This window comes from Taudactylus pleione, unplaced genomic scaffold (genome assembly GCF_031769625.1).
Source record: "Taudactylus pleione unplaced genomic scaffold, aTauple2 ptg002781l, whole genome shotgun sequence".
Taxonomy (NCBI): domain Eukaryota; kingdom Metazoa; phylum Chordata; class Amphibia; order Anura; family Myobatrachidae; genus Taudactylus; species Taudactylus pleione.
Genome location: NW_028287156.1, coordinates 100,946 through 114,914, shown reverse-complemented (window position 1 = coordinate 114,914; position 13,969 = coordinate 100,946). Strand labels below are relative to the sequence as shown.

Below are 13,969 nucleotides of genomic sequence, written 5' to 3'. Positions count from 1 at the left end.
GAGACGGCGTCTTTGTAGGCAGATGCACTGGCCCCGGCGGCTTAGTTCAGACGGACGATCATAGCATCCAGGGTTTCTCAGAAGAACGATGGTGCGGACACATTGAGACCAATGGTGCGTATATGGGCCAGATTCGCAGTCACACGCGATGCCTATGTCTACGTAGTTCAGCGATTATTTGAATCTGCGTTACGCACAAAGGCGCTGTGTGCGATCGGTTCAGACAGCATCAGAAATATGGCAGAATAGTGGTGGGCGGTGACAACTAATGTATTCAAAGATGGTCCGTGCAGTGGGCGTGTCAGGGTAGTGCGGTGGGCGTGTCAGTGAAATCAGCTGTGTACACAGCCGCAGCCATAGGAGGACACTGCAACTGCCATAGGCCTGGTGCAAGCTTCGGTGGTGCGACCGATGGTCACTTTTGTGGACTTACCAATCGGTATTACTGTGTCTATGGGTGCTAAAAGTGCCCATCTCAATCCTTGCACATTGGGACGCACAGGCGTACACAGGGGAAGGAGTTTGTAGCGGCATTTGCATAACGTCGCAGACTAGCGACCGCGAATATACGAAGCTATGTATGTCTCAGAATCAGCTCCTGGGTGTATGAGGACACATCTGTATGTGCCGTTACCTCCGAGCGTTGCTGTGTGACAGACAGGTGGCAGATAGATATCTCCTCTTCCTCTCTCTCGCAGTGGAGCACGGGACGGACCTCTTTGCCGTGGCTGTGCACGAATTTGGCCATGCTCTGGGACTGTTTCATTCATCTGATGAAAACTCCATCATGAAGCCGTATTACCAGGGGACACTGGGGACCACACAAGATACCGGCTGTCTCCGGACGATGTGCAGGGAATACAGACCTTGTATGGTGAGGACGAGCTTAGTGTCTGCAGATCACACATTAGCTATGACCACAGATACAGATATAACTGTATTTTCTCACAAAGGTAAAAGGACGACGCAACCTGGACCTGCTCCTCCACGTCCCATGCCGACTCGGCCAATAATTCCCCCACAGGGGCCAACTTACCAGTAAGTACTCACCTCAGCTTAATGAGGAGCGGCAGAAAAATGCACACTGTCCAACAAGCGGCCTTCCCTCATATCACAGGGCCAGAAGCACCACCCCCTTCCCCCGTGTCCACTGCCACAAATCTTTCATTCTCCAGCACACCACTCCCAAAACACCACATCTCTCCCTGCACACCAATCCTGGCATACCTCTCCCTGCAGACCAATCCTGGCATACCTCTCCCTGCAGACCAATCCTGGCATACCTCTCCCTGCACACCAATCCTGGCATACCTCTCCCTGCACATCAATCCTAGCATACTGCTCCCAGCACACACCACTCCCAGTACGGCCAGTACAGCACTCCCAGCACAGCACACCACTCCACCCCACCAACCACTAAACCCAGCACACACCACTCCCAGCACAGCTATCCTAGTACAACACTCCTCCCAGGACACCACTATTCCCAGCACAGCTATCCTAGTACACCACTCCTCCCAGGACACCACTCCCCGTGTCCACTGTATTTCTCCAAGCCACGAGTCTTTCATTCTCCAGTACACCACTCCCAGCCCAGCTATCCTAGTACAGCACTCCTCCCAGGACACCACTCCTCTTAGCACACCACTCTTCCCAGCGCAGCTATCTTAGCACACCACTCTTCCCAGCGCAGCTATCTTAGCACACCACTCTTCCTAGTGCAGCGCTCGTCCCAGCGCAGCTATCCTAGTGCAGCGCTCGTCCCAGCGCAGCTATCCTAGTGCAGCGCTCGTCCCAGCGCAGCTATCCTAGTGCAGCGCTCGTCCCAGCGCAGCTATCCTAGTGCAGCGCTCGTCCCAGCGCAGCTATCCTAGTGCAGCGCACTACAGTGGCATACACCCTTACTGAGCACTGTTGCACCTTACTGGCCCTCTAGTACATCTAATATAGGGAGACACCCTTACTGACCACTCTATTGCACCCAATATGGAGAGGCACCATTACTGGATACTCTATTACACCACCTAGAACACACAGTACAGGGTACAGATTTTTACTGACTACAGAATTGTGAGTTCCACTATCTAAAACCATCAGTATGAGACATACAACCTTACTGTTCACTCTATTACACCACCAATATAGGGCAGATACCCTTACTGACCACTGTATCATGACTTACCTCACCTACAACACATAATAGGAGATAGACACCCTTACTGACCACTGTATCATGACTTACCTCATCTACAACAATCGCAATTCCGCTGCAGCCCTGCACAAGGACGCCCACTATACTCAGCACACATACTGTACGTACTGTTTAGCAAGACTGGGAAAACAATGGTAACAGTGAGTACCATCGCATCCCCACGCACACTTGCACAAGCTCTGACCTTACTCATGCTAACTTCAGCGCACACTATGAGACTTCAGACAGGGTAGGCAATTGCAATGGATAATTTAATTGCACCCCTGCAACGGCGTCTGGACGCACTGGCACGCCTGCGTTCGGCCGACCAACCCCCCGTCACCACCCACAAAGCAGCCAGTTCGCGCCCCCTCATGCGCAGTGCGAAACAATCAGCAGATTGCGTGCATAATCGCAGTTGCGTACAGTAGTGAATCAGTCCCTATGATCGTAATTTCCATCACCTTGTATCACCAGCTAACCCTTCACAAGACTGGGAGATGTACCATTATTGTGTGCTCCTATCTTACTCACAGGCTGGTTTCTTTTACACACACTGCAAATAACTATTGGTTACAGAAATTGATGAACAGCCGCTGCCCAGCTACAAGTGATAAAGAATCCCCATGAACATAGTCCACAGCGATCCATAGGATGGGCCTCACTGTACCAGCCAAATCCAATAACAGGCCGCTAACTCAACTGACCACCGCCCATCGAAACGGAATAGCCACAAGTTTGCCGCATCTGCCGTGAAAGAAATTGCCACGCGTTTTAGTTTTGTAACAGTCCGTTTTCCCAACAGGCCACGTCCTGCATTCCCTGATCGCTGCTCCACCCGCTTTGATGCGGTCGCAAACATCCGGGGAGAGGTGTTCTTCTTCAAAAGTAAGACTCCACTTGGCTCTTATGTCCACAAGTCACCGTATCTGTAAATGATATCATTGTGACTCTCCCACCCCTCTCTCAGACAGGTACTTCTGGCGAGTGCAGTCTAGTAAACAGCTGGTCTCTCTGACGCCGGCCCACCTCAGTCGCTTCTGGCTCGGGCTGCCCGCCAACCTCCCAAAGGTAGACGCTGTGTACGAAAGAAGCAACGACAGCAAGATCATTTTCTTTTCAGGTCAGTGATCAGATCTGGAGGAGCATTGAGATAGAGATTAGTGCAGCCATGATCTACAGATGGGCTGAGACAGACGTCAAGTTCTATTTTTATTGCAGGTATCTTCTTCTCCTTACCAGCTGTTGACATTATTAAGCTCCACCATAAAGGTCCAAACGCCATCCACTTCCAACCATTATTCGTGGATACTGCAGATAGTGCCATACAGAGGCGCTGAGCGGGGGGAGATATTGGGTTGTTATTGTAACCCATCTTCCTGTGAGGGGACGCCCCCACCTTCACCTCGTTGACGAGTCAGAGCCACCAGGTGTAACTCTCTATAGCTATAAGTGCTTTAAGTCTACATAAATTAGGATTTTGTTTTGTAAGTAAGCTTCAATTCCTAGCAACTTTTTTTTTTTTTTTTTTTTTAAACCAAACCACTCATGTCCGTCCCCAGTATGGTGCCCCTAATACGCACTCCCATTGCTATAATGCCCAGGGTATTGACACCCAAACATTTTGGTGCCCAGTGAAGATGCTCCCATTACAACTGTCTGCCCAGGGACTGATCTTCGAGCCTCTGTAAGACAGAAAACCCTTTAGTTATAGAATGGTTTCTCCGCAAAAAGCAGCGGTGGCTGAACGAGCCTCAGTTATCAGGTTTCTGCTGTAGTTGAAGCAGCTCTTGTGACATCAACTGGTAGCGTCCTATCAATCTCTCTTCTGTGCAGGGACCAACTACTGGGTGTTCAAGAACACTCAGGTCGAGCCTGGCTACCCGCGGCCACTGACGGATTTCGGGCTCAGTGAAGATGGTGTTGACGGAGCCTTTGTCTGGAAGCACAATCAAAAGACCTACTTCTTCAGGCGTGACCTCTACTGGAGATTTGATGAGAGGACAGGACGCATGGACCACGGTTATCCACAAAACAGTGGCCAGTGGCTAGGACTGCCTACGGATTTGGATGATGTTATCAGTTGGGTGGATGGTAAGCCAGAGAGTTCCATGGTAATAGCATAAGGTTCTGGAACATGAATAATCACTGACTCCGCAACACAGTACTATTCTAAACCTGGGTACACACTATACGATATATTTTATGATATATCATTCCAACACGGATGTATCACGCACATCGTATAGTGTGTACTTCTGATCTGTCGTTAGCGACGGTCGTTCATTGCATCGTTCCATCTGCTGTTCTGCACGTCACATGGGACGATGCAATGATCGGCGCGGTGCAGTAGCATGTAACGATACATCGCACCCTCCTACATCTGATTATGCAGTGCGTACGGCGTGGGCAATTTATCGTTACATCACATTGTGGCTGGGCACGTACATTGTATTGTGTGTACCCAGTTTAACGCTACCACATAGGGCATCTTATTACATCTGTCTGTACAGGTAACAGCCCCCATAGCAGAGAACTGCCCAGGACGAGCTCATACAGCACCGGTCAGACCTCCCGACACCCGTACACATAATACACACAATGCACTATGAGAGGGTAATAATAGGGGGGGTATCGCCCATAAGCTTACAGGGGGTAACCGATGACGTTACTTAGTGTTGGATATTTGCACCACATAGAAAAGATCCAGGAATCCACAGAAACGTTCTTGGCTCTGACACTGGTCATTTCCTTATAGCAGTTTGATGCTTTAGTGTATGTACAGGATAATAACAGATAGAGATACTGTGTTACCCCTACGATACCGGAATCCTTATATGGTGTGCAGGAAAATGGCGTCACAAGATGGCCACCGATCACTGATATTGGCCGATGTTTGTCACCCTCCTCATGGCCCTGGTGGCTGCTGTGTGAGAGGGTGCACGTGCCTCTCTGTGTAGCTGCTGTGTGAGAGGGTGCACGTGCCTCTCTGTGTAGCTGCTGTGTGAGAGGGTGCACGTGCCTCTCTGTGTAGCTGCTGTGTGAGAGGGTGCACGTGCCTCTCTGTGTAGCTGTATAGAACTATTGCCATTCATTTGTCTATAGCAGACATAACACATGGACTACCCCTTACTCTGCTGCAGAGAGATGGGCAAAAGACCCCCTTAGCAGATACACAGAGCGGCAACTCCTATACATCCGCATGTATATAGTGTGACTGCTCCCACTCCCCCCCCCCGGATGTATATAGCGTGACTGCTCCCACTCCCCCCCCCCGGATGTATATAGCGTGACTGCTCCCGCTCCCCCCCCCGGATGTATATAGCGTGACTGCTCCCGCTCCCCCCCCCCGGATGTATATAGCGTGACTGCTCCCGCTCCCCCCCCCCCGGATGTATATAGCGTGACTGCTCCCGCTCCCCCCCCCTGGATGTATATAGCGTGACTGCTCCCGCTCCCCCCCCCCCCGGATGTATATAGCGTGACTGCTCCCGCTCCCCCCCCCCCCGGATGTATATAGCGTGACTGCTCCCGCTCCCCCCCCCCCGGATGTATATAGCGTGACTGCTCCCGCTCCCCCCCCCCCCGGATGTATATAGCGTGACTGCTCCCGCTCCCCCCCCCCCGGATGTATATAGCGTGACTGCTCCCGCTCCCCCCCCCCGGATGTATATAGCGTGACTGCTCCCGCTCCCCCCCCCGGATGTATATAGCGTGACTGCTCCCGCTCCCGCTCCCCCCCCCCGGATGTATATAGCGTGACTGCTCCCGCTCCCCCCCCCCGGATGTATATAGCGTGACTGCTCCCGCTCCCCCCCCCCCGGATGTATATAGCGTGACTGCTCCCGCTCCCCCCCCCCCCGGATGTATATAGCGTGACTGCTCCCGCTCCCCCCCCGGATGTATATAGCGTGACTGCTCCCGCTCCCCCCCCGGATGTATATAGCGTGACTGCTCCCGCTCCCCCCCCGGATGTATATAGCGTGACTGCTCCCTCTCCACCCCCACCCCCCCCGGATGTATATAGCGTGACTCCTCCCACCCCCCCCGGATGTATATAGCGTGTCTGCTCCCATTCCCCCCCGGATGTATATAGCGTGACTCCTCCCACTCCCCCACATGCACACAGTGTGACTGCTCCCACTCCCCCCCCCCCACGTGTATATAGTGCGACTCCTACACCTCAGAAGCGTAAGATACACATTGCACATGTAGTCACATCACTCGCTAATGCCCGATGAACATGAATCGCTATGATTTCTCGGTTTCCATGATCTAGCCATATTACCCCATCGATAACACTGATGTTTGGGGATTTCCAGACTGTTTGGCTGGCGATATATAAAACCTTGCATTAGCTTCTTAGCCTGGCTGGTGGCACTAGAGTCAGAGATATACAAAGCAAACGATTCCCATTGGCCGTCCCAGTGTTCTGTTACCAATGAAATCGAACCATCGAATCTTGAGAAATCCCTAAAAGTCATTGGAAGAAATGAAATGGGAGAGAAACGCCACATTCCATCCCTGTAAGGAAACATAAGGACGCCGGAACCAGGGGCATGTTCCCAATATCGTGGCTACATGTGCTGCACAGCCTCGCCACCACCAAGGCGTCCAGCAGTAAGAGGGGCTTACCAAAGTGTAAGAAATAGGACGTTGTGTCCAGAACGTAGTGTCGCATAGTAAATGGCAGATTACCAACGCCTATGAACTAGCGCTAGTGTTTTTCATCTTCTTCCTTTGGTACGCCTCGCTGGATGTGGTCATTGTCAGCCAGAGCGGTAGTGTTTTTCATCTTCTTCCTTTGGTACGCCTCGCTGGATGTGGTCATTGTCAGCCAGAGCGGCAGCTTTAGCGGTAGTGGCCTGAAGAGCCTTATGACCAACCAGTGGCAGAATTGTTTAACCACACTTCAATTTCCTGTGGTGAGTCGGAAAGTCGCCGCAGGTAAAACCTGGAAGTTATCTTCACCCCTCATTCACCAGCACTTCACAGGAGCCCAAAGTCATCAGCCAGGGTGGCTCGGACTTGTTTTTCCATCACATCCCACAGATGCCAGATTAGTTTGAGATCTGGGAAATTTAGAGCCCAACTCGAGACACCTTAAACTCTTCATGTTCCTCAAACCATTCCTAAACAATTTTTGCAGCGCGACGGGGGTATTATCCTGCTGAAGGAGGCCACTGCCATCTAGGAGATATAACGTTGCCATGAAGGGGAACACTTGGTCTGCAGCAATGGTTAGGTAGGTGGTACATGTCACAGTAACATCCACATGAATGCCAGGACCCAAGGTTTCCCAGCAGCACAATACATGGCCTCCACCGGCTGCCTTCTTCCCATCATGCATCCCTTCCCCAGGTAAACTCATGCCCCCAGCCAAACACACGATGGAGCAATGGGAGACTGTGGCCTGGTCTGATCATTTTCTTTTACATGGGAGATTTCGGTGGTGGTCAGCATGGGGACTCTGAGTAGTCTGCAGCCCCATATGGAACAAGCTGCGATGCTTACGACCCCACAGAGAGCATCTCCTCTGTGGGATGGTGCCAGACGTGCCAGCCTCCCCTCTCCATGTGCATCACTGAGCCCTGGGCACACATGTTCCTGTTGTCATCTCACTGGCTGTCCTTCCCTGGCCACTATTGGTAGGTACTAGTACTAACCACTATGTATCAGGAACACTGGACAAGGCCTTCACTTCTGGAGATGCTCTGACCCAGCGTCTGGCCATCACATAATTGTCCCTGGTCAAAGTCACTCAGATCCTTACTCTCACCCATTTTTCCTGCGTCCAACTTTATTGGTAACTTGCTGCCTAATATATCGCAGCCCTTGTCAGGTGCCATAGTAATGAGATGATCTGTGTTATTCACTTCACCAGTCAGTGGCTCTAATGTTATGGCTGCTCGGCGTATGCTCTGATGGGCTAATTGGCATTACCGCTGCACATGGCTCTTCCTCCCCCCCCACAGTGGCACAAGCAGCATAAACAGTTTTCTGACACATGGGCAACATCTGATGCTGGTTATACCACGCTCAGGCTCCTAGATTAGCCCATGCCAGCTCTATGACATGCATCTTAAGCAGCACTTCCACACAGGGCTGTAGAGAGCTGGCCTGGGTCCCATTACTATCATTGGGGGTGAGGAATGGCCTAATCGCAGGAGGCATTGGCAAGCCCTCTTAGAAAAGATGTAACCCCCCCCCCCCCATAGCCGCAGTGGTGCACACTAGGGAGGGGGGCACTGTGAGCCCCACAGGACTGCGTAAATCCAGGGTGAGGTGTGATAAACAAAATCGCTCTCCCCCCCCATAGGCTGAGGGCAGAAGAGACTGCTCCTGATGTTCAACAGCAGTAGTGAGCAGTCTCCCAGTACAGCCAAGCAAATAGCAGCACTGGAGCCGGGCCGCCCCCTCCAACAAGTGCGGCCATACTGTACAGTGCTTCTACTCTCTATGCACCTCTATTATAGAGAGGAAGCTACCCGGCCATACCTTGTGCACTGATCACAGGAGCTGTCTAGATTGGTTAAAGCACAGGTCCTCAGGACCCCATAACAGTTGCATGTTTTCCAGGTCTCCTCACAGAATCTCAAGTGGAATCATTAGCTCCACCTGTGGACCATTTAAAATGTGTCAGTGAGTAATGATTACACCTGTACACATGCTGGGTGACCTGGGAAATGTGTCAGTGAGTAATGACTACACCTGTGCACCTGCTGGGTGACCTGGGAAATGTGTCAGTGAGTAATGACTACACCTGTGCTCCTGCTGGGTGACCAGGGAAATGTGTCAGTGAGTAATGACTACACCTGTGCTCCTGCTGGGTGATCTGGGAAATGTGTCAGTGAGTAATGATTACACCTGTGCTCCTGCTGGGTGATCTGGGAAATGTGTCAGTGAGTAATGACTACACCTGTGCACCTGCTGGGTGACCTGGGAAATGTGTCAGTGAGTAATGACTACACCTGTACACATGCTGGGTGACCTGGGAAATGGTCAGTGAGTAATGAATACACCTGTACACATGCTGGGTGACCTGGGAAATGTGTCAGTGAGTAATGACTACACCTGTGCACCTGCTGGGTGACCTGGGAAATGTGTCAGTGAGTAATGATTACACCTGTGCCCCTGCTCCTGCTGGGTGACCTGGGAAATGTGTCAGTGAGTAATGACTACACCTGTGCACCTGCTGGGTGACCTGGGAAATGTGTCAGTGAGTAATGACTACACCTGTGCACCTGCTGGGTGACCTGGGAAATGTGTCAGTGAGTAATGATTACACCTGTGCCCCTGCTCCTGCTGGGTGACCTGGGAAATGTGTCAGTGAGTAATGACTACACCTGTGCACCTGCTGGGTGACCTGGGAAATGTGTCAGTGAGTAATGATTACACCCTGTGTGGGGTCCTGAGGACAGAGTTCGATCACCTCTGGGTTAAAGGGTTTGGTTTAAGCACGCATGTGAAATGCATTAGAGGAGAGCTCGTAGCCCACCACATATATGTACAACATCATTACTATGATAGAAGAGCTAAACATTCATCTGTACTAATATCCTGCAAACTTCAATCCATTTGCCAAATCCTCCACGTTGAGCCCAGCTGCCCAGACTGACATTATAGCCCACACCTGCCGCCAGCACAATGTCACCTCTGTAGCCCTGGCCTTAGGCATTGCGCAGTATCACGGCGTTCGCCTCTGACCTCACGTTACCATTTTCTATCGTCACAACACAAGAAACGCCGACCAAGTAACCTGCACTGAGCGGGTCATCCCCACGGCAGCACAACCCACCCCTCATGTGCCAATGGCATGCCAGTAAATACATTAATGCCTGATAACCAGCTAACACCACATGAAACGCGCAGGTGATGGAGGCCTTAGTATTAGACGGGGATAAAATATATATATAGGGTTACAGCCCCTGTGATTGCCACACCATAAAACTTTCCTGCCAAGGAGACAGGTAAGAAACAGGCTCCAACCTGTGTGTATTTATGAGGCACCAGAAAGAGGAGCAGATGCCTCCAGCCTCCCCTGACTGCACATGTGTAAGGCGTATAGCAGCTCATATGACACTGCTACCTCTGAGCGCTGTGTGTAATACATCTTCCTACCTCGCCCAACCCGGGGGGGGGGGGGGGGGGGGGGTGGTCTATAGTGTACACAGGGGGGGGGGGGGTGTATAGTGTACACAGGGGGGGGGGGTGGTCTATAGTATACACAGGGGGGGTGGTGGTCTATAGTGTACACAGGGAGGGGGGTCTATAGTGTACACAGGGAGGGGGGTCTATAGTGTACACAGGGAGGGGGGGTGGTCTATAGTGTACATTATTACCCTGAGGAACGTAGGCTGCTATGTATGAATATAACTCCGGATCTCTTCCAATCCACAGGTAACACCTATTTTTTTAAGGGCTCCCAGTACTGGAAATTCCAAGATGGTAACCTGGAGGCAGACTCCGGGTACCCACGTAGCATCGCACAGAACTGGATGTACTGCCAGGCACCGGCAGCTCCTCCCCCGTTACCTACTGGAGAACCCAAGAGACGCGATCAGTGCCACTGCGACTGTCTTACAGGGAAGGGCCTGGGCACAGACAGTGGGACTGGTACACACAGCGCTGGGCTGGGGGCCACCAGCATGGCTGCCCTGCTTGGTCTGTGGCTATCGGCAGTATGAGCCCAGGCCGAGCTCAGAGACTCCTCACATTGAGGTGGGATAAGAAGGAGCCAGTGGGGGGCACGGGTCCCGGCTGTGCACAATCTTTTATTGACAGAAAGAATTCTCGCTGTACAGATTACAAAAAAAGAAAAGAAATTAAACAAAATAAACACAACAGAAGTTTCACTGTTTCAATTCACTTCTTACGAAATTGCCTATGCAGAACAAAAAGGGTAGGAGGGCATGTTGGGCATCACCTCGAGAACGGGGGGCGGTGACACTTGTCCAAAACAACCACGGAGGGGTGAAATTGTGCCAACAGCAGCTCACTGGCAGAAGACGGGGTGGCAAAGAGTTCCACACAGGGGGTCACAGAAAATGCCCCGTATTCTGCTGTCTGACGTGTGGGGTAAGGGGGGGGGGGGGGGGGGGGAGAATGTCTGTAAGTGGAGGGGCAAAGTCCCCAGCAGTCTGTCCGCTCCCTAAATGCCCCGGTACCAAGGAGAATGGATGAATGTACCCTTTGTAGTGGGCTCCTTGGTGGTTAGAGATGAAGGACGAGAGGAGGTGACTGATCAGGGAGACCTAGAAGAGAGGAACCAGAGACATATAGATGGTGAGGCCGCACTAGTATGATGGTATATATAGTGTATAACATAAAATACATTTGTTATATATACATATACACACACAAAGAAAGTAAAGGACAATCTATAGGTGGGTGCTGGATGACACTAGGTTGGTGGTGGTCCCAGAAAATTTGGGTTGTACACATCAATACAATTTGCATAGAGTATATATATATAACTGTTTTTGGGGAACTCTTTAAAAGTTATGAAAATATTATAACTATGTAGATTTTGGATATGAGAAGTATAAAACTTAACGTTTACTTAAGACCCCATCTTAAAAAAAAGAGAGAGTGCTGACTGATACCTATATACACCCTATAGTACCTATATACACCCTATAGGTCAGATCGCTTAGATGGAAATACAGCAGCAGAACTGTCTCGTCACTGATTGGTCAGAGAGCTGCAGGGATAGAGCTGGACGCACCATATAAATAATTCTCCTGCTTTGTATATTACATACAGGAAATGATACGCAAGTATAAACGTCACCCAATATAAATGATTATGTTCTAAATATTACAATGAGCCTGGAGAACACGATGGTGGCGCTTTTACATGTCAGGGATTACAAGACAGTATATAGCACTAACATATCCCGATGGCGACCAGAGGTGACCGTATACACGAGCCGCCATGTTCATTTACCTCATCTCATGCTATAGATAACGGCACACAGCATTCCCGCCCGCTATAAATGAGGCACACAGCATTCCCGCCCGCTATAAATGAGGCACACAGCATTCCCGCCCGCTATAAATGAGGCACACAGCATTCCCGCCCGCTATAAATGAGGCACACAGCATTCCCGCCCGCTATAAATGAGGCACACAGCATTCCCGCCCGCTATAAATGAGGCACACAGCATTCCCGCCCGCTATAAATGAGGCACACAGCATTCCCGCCCGCTATAAATGAGGCACACAGCATTACTGCCTGCTATAAATGAGGCACACCGCATTACTGCCTGCTATAAATGAGGCACACCGCATTACTGCCTGATATAAATGAGGCACACCGCATTACTGCCTGATATAAATGAGGCACACCGCATTACTGCCTGATATAAATGAGGCACACCGCATTACTGCCTGATATAAATGAGGCACACAGCATTACTGCCTGCTATAAATGAGGCACACAGCATTACTGCCTGCTATAAATGAGGCACACAGCATTACTGGCTGCTATAAATGAGGCACACAGCATTACTGCCTGCTATAAATGAGGCACACAGCATTACTGCCTGCTATAAATGAGGCACACAGCATTACTGCCTGCTATAAATGAGGCACACAGCATTACTGCCTGCTATAAATGAGGCACACCGCATTACTGCCTGATATAAATGAGGCACACCGCATTACTGCCTGATATAAATGAGGCACACCGCATTACTGCCTGATATAAATGAGGCACACCGCATTACTGCCTGATATAAATGAGGCACACAGCATTACTGCCTGCTATAAATGAGGCACAGGGGAGTTATCAGGCAGCTAGTGATAAATCTCCTGTTACATTTCCCAGTAGTAGGAAAGCCATGTATCTGTATTACACACAATCATCTGCAGGTCACAGGGATTTGTACAGCTACACCCGATGCTTCTGGGCACGTTAAACACTAATGGGTGTCTATCGGCGTTAGAAGATCTCGCTGAGGGGACTCGCACCCAGATTGTACAGAATCGGTATGTAATACCGACACTCGGGACCCAGGCAGTCAGAATCCCGACACCCGTATCCCGGCAGGGTTAACACACCGACACTTGGTGGTCAGTATGGTAACCCTCCCTCTGTGGTGCCTGAACCTAACCCTCCCCACGCCCTAAACCTAACCCTCCCCACACCCTAAACCTAACCCTACCCCCCTAACCCCCTGTGCACAACCCCTAAACCTCCACCCCCCCCCCCCCCCAGCTACTTACCTTCGGCACCCAGGCGGTCGGGATGCTGGCACCGGTATTGTGACGCCGGGATGGTAAGCGTCGGAGCGTCGGAATCTCCTCCCATGGGATGCCGAACGCATCCTTATTGTACACCATAGACAGATGTGTAAGAAACGCTCAATCTTTCTTCCACCGGACGACATCTGTCCAGAAACCAGAGATTTTGCGACTTTGGTTTGCGCCATCTTTGAAGTTTATAGAGGTCACCAATGGGTAACCTTAATTTCTCACAGAAATAGCAATAAATGAAATTGAAGGTTGGGATGACTACTTTATAAAGCCATCAGATAAGGGCGGCAATGCAATTATCTGGCCATTGGACCTCTATCTAGAAGAAACCAACAGATAACCAAACTACTCAGCCCAACTGAGAACTTCAAAAATGTATATTCAAGAATTCTTGATAGAGCCCTAAACAATGGCATCATCACCAAAATGGAATATGATTACTTCCAGACACCATACCCAAGAAACCGGACCGATCTTTTACCCAAAGTTCTCAAAGATTTAATGAACCCACCAGGGAGAC

General features: G+C 50.7%; 2 protein-coding genes across 3 annotated transcripts in view; one reads left to right on the top strand and one right to left on the bottom strand.

The window, feature by feature from the left end:
* Window positions 1-11,025, top strand: part of LOC148431123 (matrix metalloproteinase-17-like) — a 29,934-nt gene extending 18,909 nt beyond the window's left edge. The window contains 7 exon segments of the mRNA XM_088466319.1: window positions 699-809; window positions 812-874; window positions 954-1,038; window positions 2,997-3,079; window positions 3,162-3,314; window positions 4,028-4,285; window positions 10,592-11,025. Of these exon segments, the coding sequence (XP_088322445.1) occupies window positions 699-809; window positions 812-874; window positions 954-1,038; window positions 2,997-3,079; window positions 3,162-3,314; window positions 4,028-4,285; window positions 10,592-10,878 (1,040 nt within the window). The 3' untranslated portion in view covers window positions 10,879-11,025.
* Window positions 10,946-13,969, bottom strand: part of LOC148431122 (uncharacterized) — a 101,531-nt gene continuing 98,507 nt past the window's right edge. For both annotated transcript variants that reach the window (XM_088466317.1, XM_088466318.1), the window contains exon 15: window positions 10,946-11,445. In XM_088466317.1, the coding sequence (XP_088322443.1) occupies window positions 11,436-11,445 (10 nt within the window). In that variant the 3' untranslated portion in view covers window positions 10,946-11,435. The remainder of the gene's footprint in view (window positions 11,446-13,969) is intronic.